Raw genomic sequence first — 19,174 nt, forward strand, 5'->3', positions numbered from 1 at the left:
TGAATGACAATATTTCAAAAAATAAAAAATAAAAACTAATGAATGACAAAGTTGCCCTCAAAATTGCAAGAACTTCTCTTTTATATAGATTAGATGTTAGACATTAGAGATTAGAGATTAGAGATTAGAGATTAGAGATAGATAGATAGATAAAACTTTGGTTAAGTTTAAGCTTCATTTGTCAAAAAAAAATTCACAAAATAGATACCCTATGAAATACTGACCACGCTTTCACAAGTTTACTGCCTACTAAATACTGTAATAACTAATAGCAAAGCTTCCTCCTTCAAGATTACACTAATTTGAAGGGTTTTAGATTCAAAAATTTCCACACAGAAATGGTTTGATTTATTAGTTGAGAGTGAAAGTCAAAGATGACTCTGCTAAAGAGTCATAATTCAAGTGAGATGGGGAAAATGGTTTGGACTAATTTTCCTCTGGACAAAGTATGCTACAAGCGAACACAACTTGCAATATACTAGAGAAATGCACCAAATTAAGCCCACATCGTAAATCCCAGCCAAAGTAACCTGGAGTATAAGATATAAATATGAGGTGTGTGGCACTATACAACTTACTTACCTGGATGGGGTCAATGGGCGATCAATAAGGTCCATGGCCTAGACTTGTGACCTCCATTGCACTTTGGAGGGGTGCTTGGCTAAGGTCTACCCAAGTGGTGGAGCCTACATCATAATTTGTGGTAGTGGGGGCCTGCGTTCGCGCGGCCCCTCTCTAATTTAGTTTAAATTTTTTTAGTTCTATGTGTTTAATTCCTTGGGATTGTTCAAGCAAATTGAGCTAAGTCATGTGGGTAGTAGGCTTTTAATTGTCATTTGTTATGTAAATTGAGTTGGCTCAAATGTTTGTTTAAAATATATTTTTGTAACACTGTTGAGAATTCATATTCAAATTCTTTTAGGTTTGTACTTTTGACTATGCATATTATTATTTTTCTTGTATTCTCTTTATAAAAGTAGAGATGAAGAAGGGGGAAAACAGTCCAGTGAGATTTGTGGTTCATTCATTGAGGTGGGTATCAGGTTTTGCAGAGCTGAATTGAGAGTTCACACACACCATTGATATGTAATTAATATTAGATAATGAAAAGTTTTATGTCTGAATTTATTTTATATAAGACTAATTTTAGAAATATAAAAAACTGATACAAATAAGACAACAGAAGAAAGAAAAGAGAGATTCTACAGCAAAAGAGAGATTCTGCAGCAAAAGGCTTCATGCATTCACCAATTTCTCCAGTTGTACATGTCAAAGATTTTTGCGGTATGACCAGTTAGAGTTGATTTTACTCAAAATTAAACTACCCATAAACTCTGCCTAAACATACTCCAACTGAGATTTTAATTGAAGTGGTATAGCAGAAAACCAAGCTAACTTGAGGTTTAGAAAAGTCTCAATTTCTAACAATCCTCCTTGAGAGCTTTGACTTGAAAAATAAATGGACACAAGGTAATTGGAGCTTATGAATTAATTAACTTTGATATTGTACCATACATAAAAAAGAAAACAAAAAACTAGGCCTTAACCACAAATACATGATAACAAACTCTCAACAATGTAATTTAAACAGTTGATCCAATATGATTTAATCATGTTATATTATATGACAAGGAATAGCCAGATGTGGATGGATTTCAATCTGGCACAACTTCTAGTATCCATGCATTTTGATGGGAAAACAAGTATAACATTAGGATGAAACATTGATTTTAGGAGACATTTTACCAAATAGTTGTTTAAGCTTTATAACTTGATAACATATCTTATTGGGTACTGTGATTTTTGTTAAAGCTTATGGTACTTGATTAATAAGGAACACTTAAGCAGCCCTTATTGATTTCTAGCTTTGCTTGTATTGTTGTTGATTAAGTTTATTAACTCATTCTTCTGGTTTCTGGACAGGAAGAAGTGGTTTTTGTGCTATCAGGCTTTGACAATCGGGAGGGGCATGTTGAGATCACGAGGAAAATTTACAACGAGACATGTTCTGCATACAATTTGCAAAGTGTTGAAACAATAGAAGTTCCACATTGATGAGTTTGACATAAAAGCTATGGTACATATTGGACTGTTATGTTCCGCCTGACACTTAAGCTTTATCGGCTAGACTATCACTCTATCTCACAGCCATCATTTTGGCCCCTGAGACTGAAGTTTATTCAGAGCATAAGCCACACAAACGACCTCTGAGCACAATTTCAGACAGAACCAATCTAACTCGATATATATATATATATATATTATATGAGTGTTGTAACAAAGAAGTCCCACATTGGTGAATTTGACACAAAATCTATGGTTTGACATAAACTATCCCTCTAACTCACACCACTTCACTCTCCCCAATTCATAGCAAAATTTGGACCCTATGCACCAAGCCCAACACAAAGACACCAAATGAACTCTATTGTTTGTAACACCAAATAGATATATCATATATGGTATAGAGATTCATGATAAATTGATAATGATATAGCCATCACAAATGTAGGCACATTCATTAGGAAGAATGTTCACAGCACACATGTATAGCCTCCGAATCACCCCTAATAAAGCCCACATCGAAGAGCTTTCAAAACATTATACGAATATTGAGATATAAAAATCAAGTGTGTGTGACCGCTGACAACACACTTGTTGATCTATAGGACACGTGGAGCTATAAAGCTTTTTATAGAAGTTTTAAATGTAAAAACTGTTTCTACATAAGTTTCTAGATAAATTATTTAGTGAAATAACTTATGTTGGAACAGGTTTCTTATTTAAAGCTTCTATATACAAAACTATTTTTTAAACTATTTTTTTTATAAGAGTTTATGAAGAAGTATATTACAAAAGTAAATAACTTTTAATATAAATTTGAGTTCAAAAGAAAAAACATAACAAATTTAAATACATCTTAATATAAATAATAATTTAAACACAACCGTGAACTGCAAGGGTAAAGGACTAGTATTCAAAAAAAATTAGAAATCTCATTTATTCTCATTTTCTTATCTCACTTTCCACTCTTTATTTCCGTCCTCTTCATCTCACTTAGAAGAGATGTTTCTTTTGCCCTATATCTTCTACGCTTATATGCTAGAAGAAGGGTCTTCTTCATTTTCTGCATCCATTTTGATTAGTTCCATCTCCTCCCTTCCTAACCGTTGCTTCGAAATTTAAATTTTTATTTCCTCTGTTATTCATCTCTTTCTCATATGGCCTACCATTTGTCAGGAAAACAAAAATCAGGCCATTATTCTTCTTCCTCGATCTTCTACATCTCAGTAACACATCAAGTTTTTTTTCATGATATTCCTCTTTTCTTCTTCTTCCTCATTCTCTTACCTTCTACCGCCAACTCTCTCCTTTTTGGTTTGAGATTTTGAAGGCTTCAATTTTGAGCTTATTTGCGTTCTATTAATTAATAATGTTTTACTTTTGCTCTCACCATTTTGTGTCCGAGACATAGTTTGTTACAACTTCTTTGAATACAAAGCTTTGACTTTTTTGTATTTCTATTAGATTTTGAAGACAAAGCTTTAATCTTTTTTGCCTTCTATTTCAGATTTGACCTATTTGTTTATGTCAAGATTTTATCTTTTTATGTTCTATTTATATCATATTCTCTCTCTAATCTCTAATTTGTTTTTCTTTTCTTCTAGGGATCATAGATATTTTGAATCCAAGGAAATGATGTCTTATTTTACCATCGGTCTCATTAAAATCGCACAAGTGTCAGTTCCAATATCACAATATAAGTGTTGTCCTTCTCTCTTTTAGGTATAGCTCGTAAAGCTAACTCAATTGTTGAGGTTGACGAGTCAAGAAACATGAAAATTTGGAGTCAGAATAACAAATTTTTAAGTTGTTGAAAATTAGGAGTATCTAACATGATATCTATGGAAAGTTCAAACAACATTAATGTGCTCTAGGAGCATTGGAAATTTGAGTAATAAAGTAATATAGTTTTTAAGAAACTTTATTAATGATGCAAAATATGCTACTATCTTATAATAAATTTAGATAAACTTAATTACATGATAAGGTACTCCCAAATGAGTACAAAAAACTTCTTCCGCAATATGTAAGCGCACCTAAAAGTGGAAACATGAATATTAATAGAGAAAGTGCAAACTACATAACGTTGCTATGGAAAGTTCTAACAAACAACCAAAGTTTTGTCTCCAAATAGCAATGATGCAAAAAAGTAGCAAACTTATGGATAATGTTGAAAAAAAAATGAACGAGGCTTGCAAATAATAGAGACATGTAGTAAATATTTTATCATTCTAAATTAAAGTAAATATAAGTAAATATGGTTATAACCAGGGCCGGTCCCGACATTTTGGAGGCCCTGGGTAAATAATAAAAATGGACCCATAATTTTTTTTTTTGAGAAAGTTGAATCGGAACACTACGCCAAAAAATGCCTTTTACAGCGGTTCGGACCCGCTGTAGAGCTCGCCGCTGTAAAAGAATATATAGCGGTCCGAACCGCTGTAAAAGATAGATTATTTACAGCGGTTCTTTAAGAATAACCGCTGTAAAAAAAATTTTTTTTTTTTGAGCTCTTCTTTTTGAAGGCCCTGGGTTGTATGCCTGCTTGCACAGGCTCAAGGCGGGCCCTGGTTATAACTTGTTATATTAACACAACATTCACACCAAGATGAAGTCTTATTATGAAACAAAAATAAGTCTATGTGCTTTATATTGCATCATAACGCTAATTATTGTAAATGACCATTGGCCATTTTGATTATATCAGTTTTTTTTTTTTAAATAATTGTTGAGCCGGGCAAATAGCATTGTTATATCCTCCTAAGCTTCTACTTCATCCTTCTACACACTAAATGGAAAAAGAATTAAATGTTTTTTAGCACTTCTAAGATACCAAAGGCAATAACTTCTTGCTTCATTTAGTGTGTAGGAGGATTTGTAAGATGATTAGTAGATAAATGATTTTCCCGTGCAAACCATTAAACGAGGTAGACTTCGGATCTAAAGAATCATCATTAATTAATGACCATTGTTCTGGGAACTTGGGAAATAGCCAGACTTGGCCCCACATTTCTGCAAATGACAACAGCGGGACCTAGGGGCTAGGAGTTGACTTCCCTCAACCACCCTAGAAAGCTAAGGGGTAGACCCACTTCATGGAAAGCCCAGGACCGTGGGATCTCTCTGGCGCCGCAGGAATAGCAGGAGATATAACGGCTGGGAGGCGCCCGCGCGCAGGACATGCATGACGTCGCATGGCTCAACCCTAGCTCCAAGGCAGGTATATAAGGGGGGTTCCCTTCCTTTAGAAGGTAACTCATCTCTTCATCTCTTTACTCACTCACTCTTATCCAACTTCTTACTTTGACATCGGAGTCCCTTGCAGGAGCCCCTCTCGGGACCTTCTTCAACCGTCCGACGTCACGTGCCCCTCCTCTTTCCTACCCCTGCTTCATGGATAGTTTGGTCACTCCCCGATCAATTACGTATCAGAACCTGATCAGAAGATGCAACGTTTTCCCCCAACACTCCTCTGAGCAAACCTAAGATTGGCCTGAAGACTTGAACTAGATAGCCTATTATGGAGAAATCTTTGTGAGTCATTGATTTGTTTTTTCCCTTAAAAAAACTTAGTTGAGACAAACAAAAAATGATGTCATAGTCACATAGTGAAATGAATGATCAAGTCTCCAACATCCCTATGGCACACAAATCTTTTTTAGGTCATGAACCGATACCATTTGAGCTTTGAGACATGTTACTTTATATATCATAACCAAATTTAGTATTGTCTCTTTTTCCTTCAATTTATCCTTCATTAATTTCCATTCATAACTATACATTTTTTTCTAAGTTATACCTCATTTGTTATGTCTAAAAAAAATATGTAATTGAAAAAGTGTTCATGTACTTCTTTTCTTAAATTTAAAGATGAGCTGTTCTCTTAATTTGAAATAATATTTGCATTTTCTTTCTAAATTTAAAGACATGGTCTTGCTCTTGCCCTGCCCCCACCTAGATTGCTCCAACACATATTTGGAGGTTTAATGAGTATTGGACTTCATGACTTTGTTCTTCCTTATTCATCTTGATTTTTTGGGGATATTTTTATTCTTGACTTCTATTGAGATTAATTAGTGCAACTTAACCAATTACACTTTTTACATGACTTTATCGATAAATTTCAAGCTAATGTTACTTATGCCTATATATAGTATATAATATTGGCCAAATCATTTTGGTACCAATAGAATCCCACAAGACGAATCTTAAAAACCAGCATCTTCTGAACAAAAGGTGATCCCACAATTGATATCTCTCTTTGGCATCTCTCTTTGGCCCTTAGAGCATCTCCAATGCATAGTTGTTAGTTGGGTTGCTTAAAAATTATTTCGGTGGGTCCAGACTGACACATAGGATTTAAGCAACCCAAGCATAATTCGTTCCAACCACGGTTGCTTAGTTTACTTTTAGTTGGGTCCCATTATACCTCTTATATTTATATTATTTCAAGGTAATGACACTATATAAGTACATGAATAAAAGAGAAAATATGATTTTTTAGTCAAAAAGTAAGGAGAGAGAAAATAAGCAACCGTTGCTTAAATTTAAGCAACCCGACTGCCACGTCATGTTGCTCCAGTGGTGCTTCAAAATAAACAACGTTGCTTAAATTGCCAACTGGATTTAAGCAACCCCATTAAAGATGCTCTTAGTACCAAAGAAGGCATTATTATGCATGCAGAATTAAAATAAACAAAAACGACATCATGCGTGATAACAAGCCATTAGCCAACGTCCAAAACATTATAAGTATCATCGAACTTTGGTCAATAAATTTTTTAATTGAGAATAACTTACCATATTATATACGAAACTACAATACTCCTTTTTAATATTTTCCATCATCACTCACTCAGATTTTACTTTTTTGAGCTTTTCCCTCTACATAATACTAATAATAAACTTAATTACAAAATCTCATAGGACAAAAAAGTAAAAACACTTCTTCGGGCCGCGGGAAAATTCTTACAAGGGTAGTTTCGGAACTCCACGACCACAACGTAGATAAGCATGCCACGTAAAGCTTGAGATAATTACTGAATAGTCCCCTCCTTTTAGCAAAAAGACACTTAAGCCCCCAGGGTTTTAGGTCAGGTCAAGAACTCGTCCGGGTTCAACTCGCTGAACTCGTCCTTCCCAAACCGCTGACTAGTCAGCACCGAGTTAACGTCCGTCAAACTTAACGGCGCGTCGATATCGAACCCGAAAGCATCCACCGCGCCATGACGGAAACCGTCAAACGCCGTCGAGTCACCGTCGTAGTAGGCCAGAACAGACGTCGGAGACGCAAAGTTGGTGACGGCATTAGGGCCCTTAAACTTCAAGGCGGCTTCATCGTAGGCAGCAGCGGCTTCCTCCGCCGTGTCGAACGTCCCGAGCCAGACCCGTTTCCCATAACGGGTCGGGTCTCGGATCTCAGCGATCCACCGGCCCCAGGGTCTCTGGCGAACTCCCACAAATTTGCTCCGGCAGCGAGAGGTAGAGACACGGGCAGGGGATTTTCTGGGTCTCTTGAAACGGGTCGGGTCAGGGTTGGAAGATGAAGAAGGAGAAGGTGATGGGGTTGAGGAATCTGAGAAGGGAGGAAGATGCATGTTGATTTGGGTGATTTTCTTCTTCACTCTTGGAGGCTTTGATGGGTTTTGTGGCGGTTTATCGTCGCCGGAAGAGTCAGAGTCAGAGTCGGTGGCGTCGTGGTCGGTGAGAATGATACGGAGGAGCTTCTTCCGGTTTTGGGTTTTGGCGGTGGATTTGCATGGTGGGTCACCCTCAAAATGGGAACTTGCAGTGGATTGTTTGGGATGGTGGAGCTTCAGTGTTGATTGTACGGACATGGGGGTAGGTGAAATAGAGAGAAACAAGGAAGGGTTGGTGTGTGTCACTCAAAAGAGTAAGAAAATGGATAAGTTGGTGTTTTTTGGTGACTAAGCAAATGGAAAAGAGTATATATCTCAATACACCAAGAGAGGAGAGAAGGTTTGGCGGGAAAACAGGGGAGAGCAGAGGGAAAATGGGGGGAAATGAGAGAGTAAAGGAGAGAGTGAGAGGTTTAGGAAACAAGATGAAAGAGGAAGGATTAAAGGGTATTTATGGTGGAGGGTGAAGAAAATATTTTCCTCGTGAGTGGGGAAATTGAAGGGAATGAGAGAGAAGGAGAAGAATGGAGGGAAAATGGAGTGATGGCGGGAGGGGAGTGTGTGTGAGTGGAGGGTCATGAGTGAGTCACTATTTTGTGTGTGTATGTGTGTCATTGTCGGCAGCAAGAAATATCCCCCACCTTCAAGCTGCATCTCTTGACACGTTCCTCCTCCTCTTTCTATGTGTCCGTTTCTCTAACTTTGGTCTTGGTATTGAGGTTTCTACCTCTTTCTCAAGAATTTAATTGCTCTACAAGAAAAATTCAGAAGCAAGTTATTACTTCTACCCTCACTTTACATAATAAGGGACACACAGAGAGTAGAAACAGATAGTGATTTGTAATGTCATTGATTCGAATCAAGATCTCGTGTCTTAAAATGGTGTGATACTTGATATGTTAGTGATTTTTAATTTATGTAGCATAATTTCATTTTTAAGCAATCTTTAAGTTGGATATAATTGATTTTTAAGATAATTTAAGTCTATGTGTAATCAAAAGCCTCAGTGACACTCTCTCATCTGTGGCTTCATGAATTGTTGTAAACTAAATACTAATGGAGCCTTTAGTCCCACTCGAAGTTGCATGGGATATGGTGGCGTGGTGCGTGACTCATCTGGGCAGTGGGTGCACGGTTTCTTTGGCGGTTGCAATGGTGGAAGTCCCCTTTTGGCAAAGCTTCTAGCTTTAAAAGCTAGCCATGAAATGACCTGGGATTGTGGGCAGCGAATGGTGATTTGCGAAACGGATTGCAAAGAGATTGTTGATACCGATCGTGCAAGGGAATATAATCCACTTTCATGCTCTTGCCTCAGAGTTTCTAGAGATTAGGAGCTTGCTTGACCGGGCCTGGCATGTGCAACTTATGCATATCCCCCGGAGTGCGAATGATGTGGCGGATTGCCTTGCAGGCCTTGGTGTTGCTAGCACTTGTGCTTTGACTCGACTTGAGGTGCCCCTTCAAGAGGTTCAGCCCATCTTGGTTAGGGATTTGTTAGCCTTGTAGTTTCTTTTTCTTGTCCTTTAAGTTTCCGATGTACCAAAAAAATATCATAAATAATTGTTTTTTAAAATGATTTAAGTGACCCTTAAGGTGAATAATTGAGTCTTAAGATGATTAAAGTGACTCTTAATGTGACTAATTGATCCTGAAGATGAGTTAAGTGGTCCTTAACATAAATGATTGATTCTTAATTAAGATGATTTAAGTTAGCCTATTACATATAATTGATTTTTGAGAAGATTTAGGTGACCTTTAAGGTGAATAATTGATTCTTAACTTGATTAAAGTAATCTTCAAGATGAATAATTGAGTCTTAAAATGATTTAAGTTATCCATATTATGAATAATTGATTTTTAAGATGATTTAAGTGATTCTTAAGGTGACTAATTGGTTTTAAGTATAATAAAAAAGAATATATCCCACACACACACACTTGAGCCCACAGGCTGGAGAAGAAAGAAGAGGAATGGAGGGTTTTTGAGTTCTCCATTGTTCTTGAGTGATTCTTGAAGGAAGATGGAAGAAAGCATTGGGTCTCCTTCTTGAGTCAAAACCGACACCATCCTTCCACCGCCATCATCTTCATCTTCTTTCTTGAGTCTTCATCTTTGTCTTTGAGGTAAGAATCCACCCAAAGCTTAAAGTTGATGGGATTTGGGAGTTTCTTTGTGGTTCATTAATGCTTTTGAACCATGAGTTGACTTGGAATCCTTGTTGATGCATGAAAATGGAACAAAACCCTAAGTGTTGAAACTTTGTAGAAGAGTTTTAGTGATATACCATGCTATAGCTTAAGTGTCTTCACATTAAGTGCTTATACAACCTTTAATTTGAGTTCTATGGAATCAATTTTGCATGAACACAAACTTTGAGTTTTGGGGTTTTGTTAAAGTTTGGTCCGTAGGGTTTAAACCTTCATGAAAGTGAATAAGGATGTCTTTAACTTTCTAAAAATAAAAACACTAGCTATGATGCATGATTTTGAAGTTGAGGAAAATGGTAATTCGAGATAAGCCTTGTATGGAAGTTTGGTTGATGTTTTAGCCATAGAAATGTCATGAAAATGCTAAGGATTAAATTAGTTTTGGAAGAAAAAGTTGGGTTGCTGATGAACCCTATGTGGCCAAGACCTAGCTCTATGATTTGGGGGTGAGATTCTCATTTTTGAAGCCTAGAATTAGTGCTCGATACTTAGGTTGATTAATAGGAAAGTTTGAGTTTGGAGTTGTTGAGAAAATTGCTAATTGTTACATGTTTCTTGCGTTTTAAGTAATTGAAGAAAGTTTTAAGTGTAAGTTGCATGATTAACCTTATATGAGGTTACATGTCGAAGCATTTCGTCGCTTACTACGCCCCTCCTCATCTCTGGGTGCTTTCAATAATTAAAGAAAATTTTAAGTGTGAGTTGCATGATTAACCTTATATGAGCATAAAAGTGTGTTGTAGTAACTTAAAAAGAATTGAAAGAAAAATTTGGGCCTATGGCCGAGAGGAAATTGGAAGAGAAAGTTTCTTGAATTCACCTAGAAACATGCTTAGGGATGATCCTTGGAAAATTGCATGATATCTATGCTTGACGAATGCACTGTCCCGGGTGCGTGTCAAAGTAACCTTGCAGTAAAATAAAGTAGTGTAGTACAAGGTATAACATCAGGATCGTTTGGACTCAAGTGGATTATAAACAAAATTTAAGGTGAAAGCAAGTAAAGGGAGAGAGGTTGGTTGATTATCAAGAACCAAAATAAAATGCTGGATTATAAAATAAGAAAGCGTTAGTCCTCGGGTTATAATAGTCAAGTGCAGCAAACCTTCATCAATCACAGAAGGTTAATTCAATAAATATTCAAGTCTCTGAGTAGAAACTCAACTCACGATCATAAGTTGGAATCCTAGATCCTCTATCGGGCGATCATCCAGAATTTGATTTGTTCAAGTTAAGAAAGAGTCATCACCCCGTCAAAGTTCAAGAATAATCCTAAGTGACAGGACTTAAAAGTTAACAATCAATCAGTGTTATAGATCTATGTGCCTTTGAGAACAACATTCATAATCGTTTCAACAGACTCACCCGCTTAGATAAAGCAATTAGAACGGAATAAAACTTTGAATTCAGATGTCATGAACAAAAAATATATTCAAGCATGAGTAAAGACCACAAATCAAATTTGAATAAAAGACATAATATTATTAAAAACCGTATCTCAGGTATGCAAACACATAAAAATTAAAAAGACTAAGACTAAGAAATAAGGATTAGATGAGGTGAGGTCCTAACAAGAGCCTCAGCTAGCCTATATATACTAATGAACAGACTTGTCCACCAAGAAACAATTCCATGTTCTCTAAGTCTTCACAAAACTAGACCCACACATAAGTAAGTTGTTGAATACTTCAGGTATCTTCGATTCTCACAAAAGGCCAAATCTTAAATTGAGGTAAACATGACATTTGTAGCTCTTTAAGTCAGCTTTGTGGGCATTCTGATTTTTCCTAATTCCGAGTTTTGTAGCCTAAGATATGATTATTTTAGTGCATGGTGGTCTAGATTCGCAGGATTAGCAACAACAACTTTTCAAGGTAATTATGACCAAGTTAGAGATAAATTATTTAATTTTTTAAAACCTGAAAGTTGTATTGCTTCGAATAAGCTTTCCAACGACTTATTATTCACCCCATTTGGATCTCTGCAGCTCCATATTCAACATGCTCTAGTGCAAAGGGACATAAAAGCTAAAAATAAAGAATTAAGCATGTTTCCATTAAAAACCCAGATAGGCGTGAAAGGTTAGAATTGAGCCCAGTCGCAAAAATTAGTGCTTAAAATTAATTCATTCAAGATCATAAAATCAAAAATAATTTGCATCAATTATGCATATATGCATGCTTAAATGTGTTTTTGGAGCATTAGGAGACTTGTTTAGCAAATGGATAACTTGAACTTGTAATTTTTTGTTAATTGTCTTGTTGTCTAAGTTATATGTTGTTGAGTGAGTAAAAGTAGCCTTAGAACCTAGAAAACCTTGTCTTGAGCTTGTTGAGTTGGTATAATATTGAGAGTCGACTACTGACTATGTGGGTCAAATCCCCCCCCCCCCCACATAGCTCTACATAGATATGTGCATGTGTATGTATGATCTTATTATGCATAGCATGTTTGGAAATCTCTTTCGAAAAAGAAACGAGAAAAAATATCTGCAATTACGAATTACTTATGAAAGTTGTTGCATATTTATTTCAAGAAAGGTTTCTATTGTGACCCCCGAAAGTTGAGGCGTTACATATAGCAGAGTTTTTACCACATCAAAATGCAATTTTTCACATCACCAATGTCATCTTAAAGTACTTTCAAAGTGATAACCAATTCTCTTGCCATGATTGAGTTTCTATTGACAATTAAAATAAAACATTCATTCAATGTGCACTTGTTTTTACATATATCATGGTCCCGCTACTACATTGAACAACAAAGAGAGGGCAAAATCATCCCATAGCATACTTCTGGGTCCATTTGCGAGCCATAACCTCAAACTTTTCCTTATCTGTTTTGTAAATAAGTGCAATTTCAGGCAAAAGTGGGTCATCAGGGTTGGGATTTGTCAACAATGAGCAAATTGATGAAAGGACCTAAGATAATGGATATAGATGTTAGTTTTTAAAAATTCAAAATAACAATATCGTACATAAGAGGAGAATGAACAACACACATTTCTTATTATGAGATTTCTACAAATCATATGATCACCTTATCGATAAGGTGATCATATGATTTCAGTATATAAATTACTACACGAACTTCAGTATAGTAATATGAAACTATATCTCAATTCTCAAGTCAAAATATGGCTAATTGATACTAAGGTGATATGAAACTATATCTCAATTCTCATGTCAAAATATGGCTAATTTTAGTATATAAATTACTACACGAACTTCTCATATAAACTAACCTTTAAAAATGATTGAAAAACTATGAAGCACAAACACTTCTTCTTCTTGAGGTGAACAAGTGCTGAACATTTATTCCACACCAATATCAACACCCTTCCAACAAGTGTGTGACACTACTCATGAGGCTTACTATTAATTTTTTTATCCACTTGGATACTTAACCAAAACCTCAAGCTCATACTCAAATAAGGTTTTTTTTTTAACATGAATGATACGACTCTTATTAAAAATCATTGTTTTTAACTAACTTAGGAGCAGTCAAATTACAAATAAAAAAAATTAAAGCTGAAAAATGTTGTGTCGCTACAAGACTTTATGTGAGAATGTTACTTCTTCCTATCCCACATTGTATTACCACATTATGTATATAGAAATGTAAATCCAATTAAAACATGACATGTGTAAAAATCTAATTTACCATATAAATCATATAATGTATGAATAACTGAGAATGAGTACAAGTCTCATATATACACATGCAATAGTTGTATGAGTATAAATATGGGTGGATACACACACACATTGTTCAAATGTAATATATTTTATGCATTACTCCTTTTAGGATGTCAATGTCATGTTTTTTTATGCATTACTCGTTTTATGATTTCAATGTCATGTTTTTTTTATCGGGGATTATTGGTTAGTATAAATTATCTTAACGCTTCTAAAGCCTAATTTATAAGATTGAAAAAACCTAGAATTATTTTTTGTGCTAGACTTTCAAATCTATCAATGTGTGATTTTCAAAGAAAGCGGACATAATAAAATAAAATCGTGATAATACACTAGAACATACACAAGACATATAAAAAATCATGGAGACAACTGTTCTACAAGAATTGTGTCTCTATGGTAACTAAAAAAGTAAACACTAGCAGAATTAAGTTTTGGATGTGAAAAATCTATTACATATAAGAAGAAAGTCCAACATCTTGATTTGAGAATAAGATCTAATTTTTAACTTGAGAAACATCTGTCATTTCAGTAGATAGAGACATTAACCAATAAAAATACATATTTATCAAGTAATCCCAATTAAAATCTAGAAAATGGGCTTAAAACATAATAATATATGTATTTATCCATTTCTTACTCTTGGAATGCCCAAGAAATTTGAAAATTCAAACACGCATGATAATTGATCTATCACATTTAGCTACGATTAGGATTATATATATAAAGAGAGAAGTTGAGTATAATAAACCTTGGATATAGTGAGTGTTGGAATCCATTCCACTTTCAGAATGTCAAGACATATATTTCCGCTAGAGTTGATGTTTGGGTGGTATATTCTAGTCATAAATGTTACCTGCAATATTCAAATATGCTAGTTTATTATTTGTAAACTGTCATACTTTTTATAAGTTCAATGTATTAACAAACTCAACTATTATTCAGCAAAACCACATTTGTATCATGATAGGAAATTAAAGTTCATAGTTCAACTATATGTATCAACATATATAGATCAATCTATCTCTTCAAGAAAAATAGTAAGATTAGAAAAGAAAAGAAAAAAAGAATGAAGTAGACAAAACAGAACAAGAAAAGTAATCTAAAAAAAAACACAATCAAGTGGAGGGATAATATCAATAATATCCAAGCATATAATTTCCAATACTTATCTTTAGTAATTATGCAGTGTGTGCATGCAGTGTGTGCATGTAGGTGATATGAAGACCAATTATGATTATCAACTACTACACACTAGAGTTAAATAGTGGTTGTTGCCTCATCCATGCCAACATTAAGGTAAGAAGGGTTCTGACTTTGCAACCAAGATAACAAATTTATCACATCAAAATGTAGCCTAAGTTAGAAAACACCAACAACAAGAGAAGTCATATCATAAGGAAAACCTAATTTAATTAAATATACACTAACAAATTTACAAAGATCTCTTTTACCATCTCAATATTGTTGAATCAGACCATTCTCAAAAACCTAATTATCATTTAATCTTCATAGGCTTATATGTTCAGCTATTCATATTTCATTACTTGTCATATCCAGTACCAAAGTGAAACATTGCAATAATTATGGATGTAATTCGCTTGATTTTATGAAATAAGTCCTTATTGGGTAGAGAAAGCAGCACCTCTGAGTAAACATTGTGGGGTAGAGTTATATCTAGCCCCAATTCTATATCTATTTATTTGACCACCAATAAATGAGTCACTCATAGATATCAAATCCTACAATTTCATACTGAAGATTGTCCAACACTTCATGTGCGAGGTGTGTGTCAAGGTCGCATATTTACTAGAGATATAACTAAATAAATTATTATATAGAATAGAATAATCCTTGCCCTTGGGCAATCTTTTCGGAGAGTTAGATCTAGCTTGAATTCTAAGAATACCAATCCCTCTAAAAAAATATTTTGACATGAAAGGTAAAAGATTTTACATGAAATTGGTACATGGCAGAGAATAGAACAAAACAAGGCAAGGGTACTCAGCAATCATTGTGAATAACACAATCAACTAAACCTGGAAATATTCAATACAAAATATGCTACAAATAATAATTATGTAGCTCAGTCCTACACATACATTGAAGATTGGATGAGGCTTAACAATCTAAATCTAACTATTACTTTGTTTGCACTTTGTACAATCTCCTAATACAACTAAATTTTTTACAATGAAAAATAGGAAAAATAGATTTAAGAGGCAATGATGAAAACTTATTTCTGAGCAATATGAACAATAACCAAACAAGTCTCAACATCTAAAGAACACATGATACAAGAAACTAAAGTAAGCAATCAAACAATGTTTTGGTTTACCTTCGGTGGCTTGAATGGATACTCAGCAGTAAAATTCATTTCAATTTGGAACACACCACCTTCATACGGGCTATCAACAGGTCCTTTGATTGATGCTTGCCAATGAAACATATCATCTCCCACAGGACCTAAAATCGACAACACCAAAATCAACATTATACACAATTATTAAAAAGACATATCTCATAGGTAACATGTAATTAATGTAAAAATATAGAATTTATGTTAATAATCTGGAACCCTAAATGGTCATTTATGGTTCTGATCGTCCCTAAGCTCTTTCGATAAATTATCTTTGAAAATCAGCGATAATAATATAAAAACATCTTGCGAAGTATAACACTGAAGTAAACACAAGGATACAAGGACAAACTGAGTTGAAATCTAAGAGGGCACGTATAACTACACTGACCTAAATAACATAATCAAGATGACAATTATCGTAGAGAAAAACAAATTTATGATTGAGAGGTTCAAATTCAATTATTAATAACCAAAAATCAAATATTTATTAAAAGAGGAAAATGGTTCACCTGCACTGTATGGTATAGGAGGATCCTTCTGCAAATCTTTGAGCTCCTTCAAGAGGCGTTTCGATGCCATGCCCAAACTTCAAAACAGAAAGACAAGAGGGGAAATTAAACCTAGATGGAGGCTGAAGAGAGAAGTATATAAAGGATTGAAATTGAAAAGGGGTTGATTGAAGAAGGAACGAAATCGTAAAATTAGGGTAACATGCATAAAGAGAGAGAGAAAATGAAAAGGTTGTATTGGTTTCTATAATGTCATGTATTCGTATTTCTCAAGGATTTTAAAATCGGATGGTGGTTAAACCAGACCATATTTGAACTATGGTTGAGCCGGTATTACCACTATAAATTAAATAATATATAATGTATAAGGTAATATTGAATTAAAACAATATCTGTAAGTTCATACTAATAATAAAAATTACACAAAATTACATAACCAAAATAGTATATTTAAAGTAGATAATTCAAGATTTTAGAGTTAAAATATTAATTTTATTATAAAGTGGGTAGTTATTTTCGCTGGTCATTAATTTTTTATTCTTTTTGGGAATAACCAAATCAATAATGGATGAGTGTTAGGCCTAAACTAGTTTTTAAAAAGTAAAAGCCCAATAACAAGCCACCAAGGAACCCTAGTCCACTTGTATACCCCTTTAGAATCACATTATCTTCCATCAGTCTTGAATAACCGCACTGTGAACAAAAGCAGGAGAAGATCCGAATAGTTCAATGTTTCTTCAAAGTTTTCTTTTGGAATGCTTCTTTAGCCTTTTTCTTTTTACAATTTCATCGCGTGCAGCATTTAGTGATTTGATATGGCCACCTACTTGCATCTCCAAAGATGTGAGGTTTGGGAAAGGGAGTTTGAAAAATGACAAGTTTTCACCCCGATTGACCAGTTGTTGACTGGTTTATCTGATTGTTGACCGGTTTTCAAATGCTTTGGTTTTCTGATCATTTTAAATGTTACTACGATTGCCTATTGAATCGTCCAGGCCGGTCCGGTTTAATAATCTTTTTTTTGGTAAGCCAAAGTGATGTATCAAAAGGGTATTAGGTGGGGTACTCCAACCCTTAATACAAGATGAGAACAAAAAGAGACAAAGGTGTCAATGTCCAAAGTTGGAAAGGGACCACATAAATTAATAACCATCAACTAAAATTGAAAAGATTAATTCATAAAAATTTAAAAATTAAATTTTAAATTTTATATGTGTGGTGCTTTGAATTTTTTGTAATTTTATTTTATTTATCCAACTAAAAAAGTTAAATCAAAATAATGTCCAATTTTTATTTCCTAACAGACTACCTAAAATTTATCAATATTTTAATTATTTAAAATTTTCTTTTATTTCAAACGATATGTCTTCACAAGAAATCAAAATGATGACATGATTTCATGAGAATTGAAAAAAAAAAATTTAAAATATATATAGTAATAGATACCCATACGAAAAGGTAGAGAAAGTTTCCCTCTTTCTCTCATGTGCAACTCAAGTATCCTCCTAGTGAGGCAATATTATTTGAGCTAAGAATAAGACCTTTTTTTTTTAAATACAAGATCCCATTTTGATCTGAAGAGAGTATCAATTAGTCCTTTTAGTCACAAAGAAGAAAATTCTTCAAAATATTAATGAGAATGTAATTTATATGTCAATTAAGGTAAATGTTTATCATATTCATTAGAATTTGTGCGAAGTTTAATATTATATTTCATGATCTATAAAGTATAAATTTAAGTTTTCACATTACATTAAACGCTTGAACTAGGGTCAAAATTAAGTGTTGTTTAGCGCCAACTTAACCGATGCGAAGCCGACTCTAAGCATTGAAATTTAACTATTGTTCCACTCAACACAAGCTTAAACTAAGCTAAAGCTAATTAGTATCGACTTGTGTCTAATTAGTGTCGACTTAGGTCAACGGTAAATTCACCGGTCAAATTTGCGTTTGATCAACATTCATTAATGTTAGTGTTTTTACTTTACAATCACCAACCGATTTAGAGTCGGTGATAACCGACACTAATTTGAAATTGAGTCGGCCCATGAGTTAGTGTGGGAGGCCAATTCTAACTTTCGATAAAATCTACATCATTTCGTCTTTATAACCTTTCTTACTATAACACTCTCATCTCGAAACCCTATCTCACTCTCACTATAACTCCCTTCGACACTCTATCACCTAGAAGTCGCCCCCGTTCCTATGCCCTCACCACAACTTAGCCGCAGAACGCCCCTCCCTTACCTCCATCACTACCCAAAACCTTGTCTCACTCTCACAATACAATTTCTATTACATGTTATCGAGAATATGTCGATACTGCTTGTTTCCAGGAAAAGGAGTAAAAAAACAATACTGAAGGCTATAATCATCGGTGAGTGGCAGAAAGATGTAAGTAGCATAGGTGTATATGTTTATTAATATATGATTTACATACTTAGTAATTATATTCATAGGTGTATATTTTTATTGGAAAAAGTGACTTCTTATAGTTTATTGAAGTTGTATACATGTATTGCAACATGAAAAACTGATGATTACCTAGTAGTTGAGAAATGTAAAAAAACGGCAACATGCCACAAAGAGAGATTAAGGTGTTGTCTTGTGGACTAGCTAGGGGCCGCTCATATGACGTTGAGATGTATTGAGGACATGGTGAGCTATGAAGATACACTTTGCCTTCATACTTTAG

At 34.5% G+C, this 19,174-nt stretch overlaps 2 protein-coding genes and 1 non-coding gene across 3 annotated transcripts; 1 reads left to right on the plus strand and 2 right to left on the minus strand.

The window, feature by feature from the left end:
• The first annotated feature begins 574 nt into the window (after nucleotides 1-574).
• On the plus strand, nucleotides 575-735 carry LOC130727190 (U1 spliceosomal RNA). Its single transcript, XR_009015218.1, has one exon. It is a non-coding gene; the product is annotated as a U1 spliceosomal RNA (small nuclear RNA).
• A 6,075-nt stretch (nucleotides 736-6,810) lies between these two features.
• On the minus strand, nucleotides 6,811-8,270 carry LOC130726817 (ethylene-responsive transcription factor ERF069-like). The gene has a single exon (XM_057578122.1). The coding sequence runs from the start codon at nucleotides 7,899-7,901 to the stop codon at nucleotides 7,158-7,160; it is 744 nt and encodes a 247-aa protein (XP_057434105.1). The 5' UTR covers nucleotides 7,902-8,270; the 3' UTR covers nucleotides 6,811-7,157.
• Nucleotides 8,271-12,687: 4,417 nt separating this feature from the next.
• LOC130723619 (ubiquitin-conjugating enzyme E2-17 kDa-like) lies at nucleotides 12,688-16,549 on the minus strand. Its single transcript, XM_057574727.1, has 4 exons — nucleotides 16,480-16,549; nucleotides 15,947-16,074; nucleotides 14,360-14,464; nucleotides 12,688-12,831 (listed from the first exon to the last, which is right to left on the minus strand). The coding sequence occupies exons 1-4, from the start codon at nucleotides 16,547-16,549 to the stop codon at nucleotides 12,688-12,690; spliced, it is 447 nt and encodes a 148-aa protein (XP_057430710.1).
• Between the last annotated feature and the right edge of the window lie 2,625 nt (nucleotides 16,550-19,174).

The sequence above is a fragment of the Lotus japonicus genome, chromosome 6, assembly GCF_012489685.1.
Source record: "Lotus japonicus ecotype B-129 chromosome 6, LjGifu_v1.2".
Taxonomy (NCBI): Eukaryota; Viridiplantae; Streptophyta; class Magnoliopsida; order Fabales; family Fabaceae; genus Lotus; species Lotus japonicus.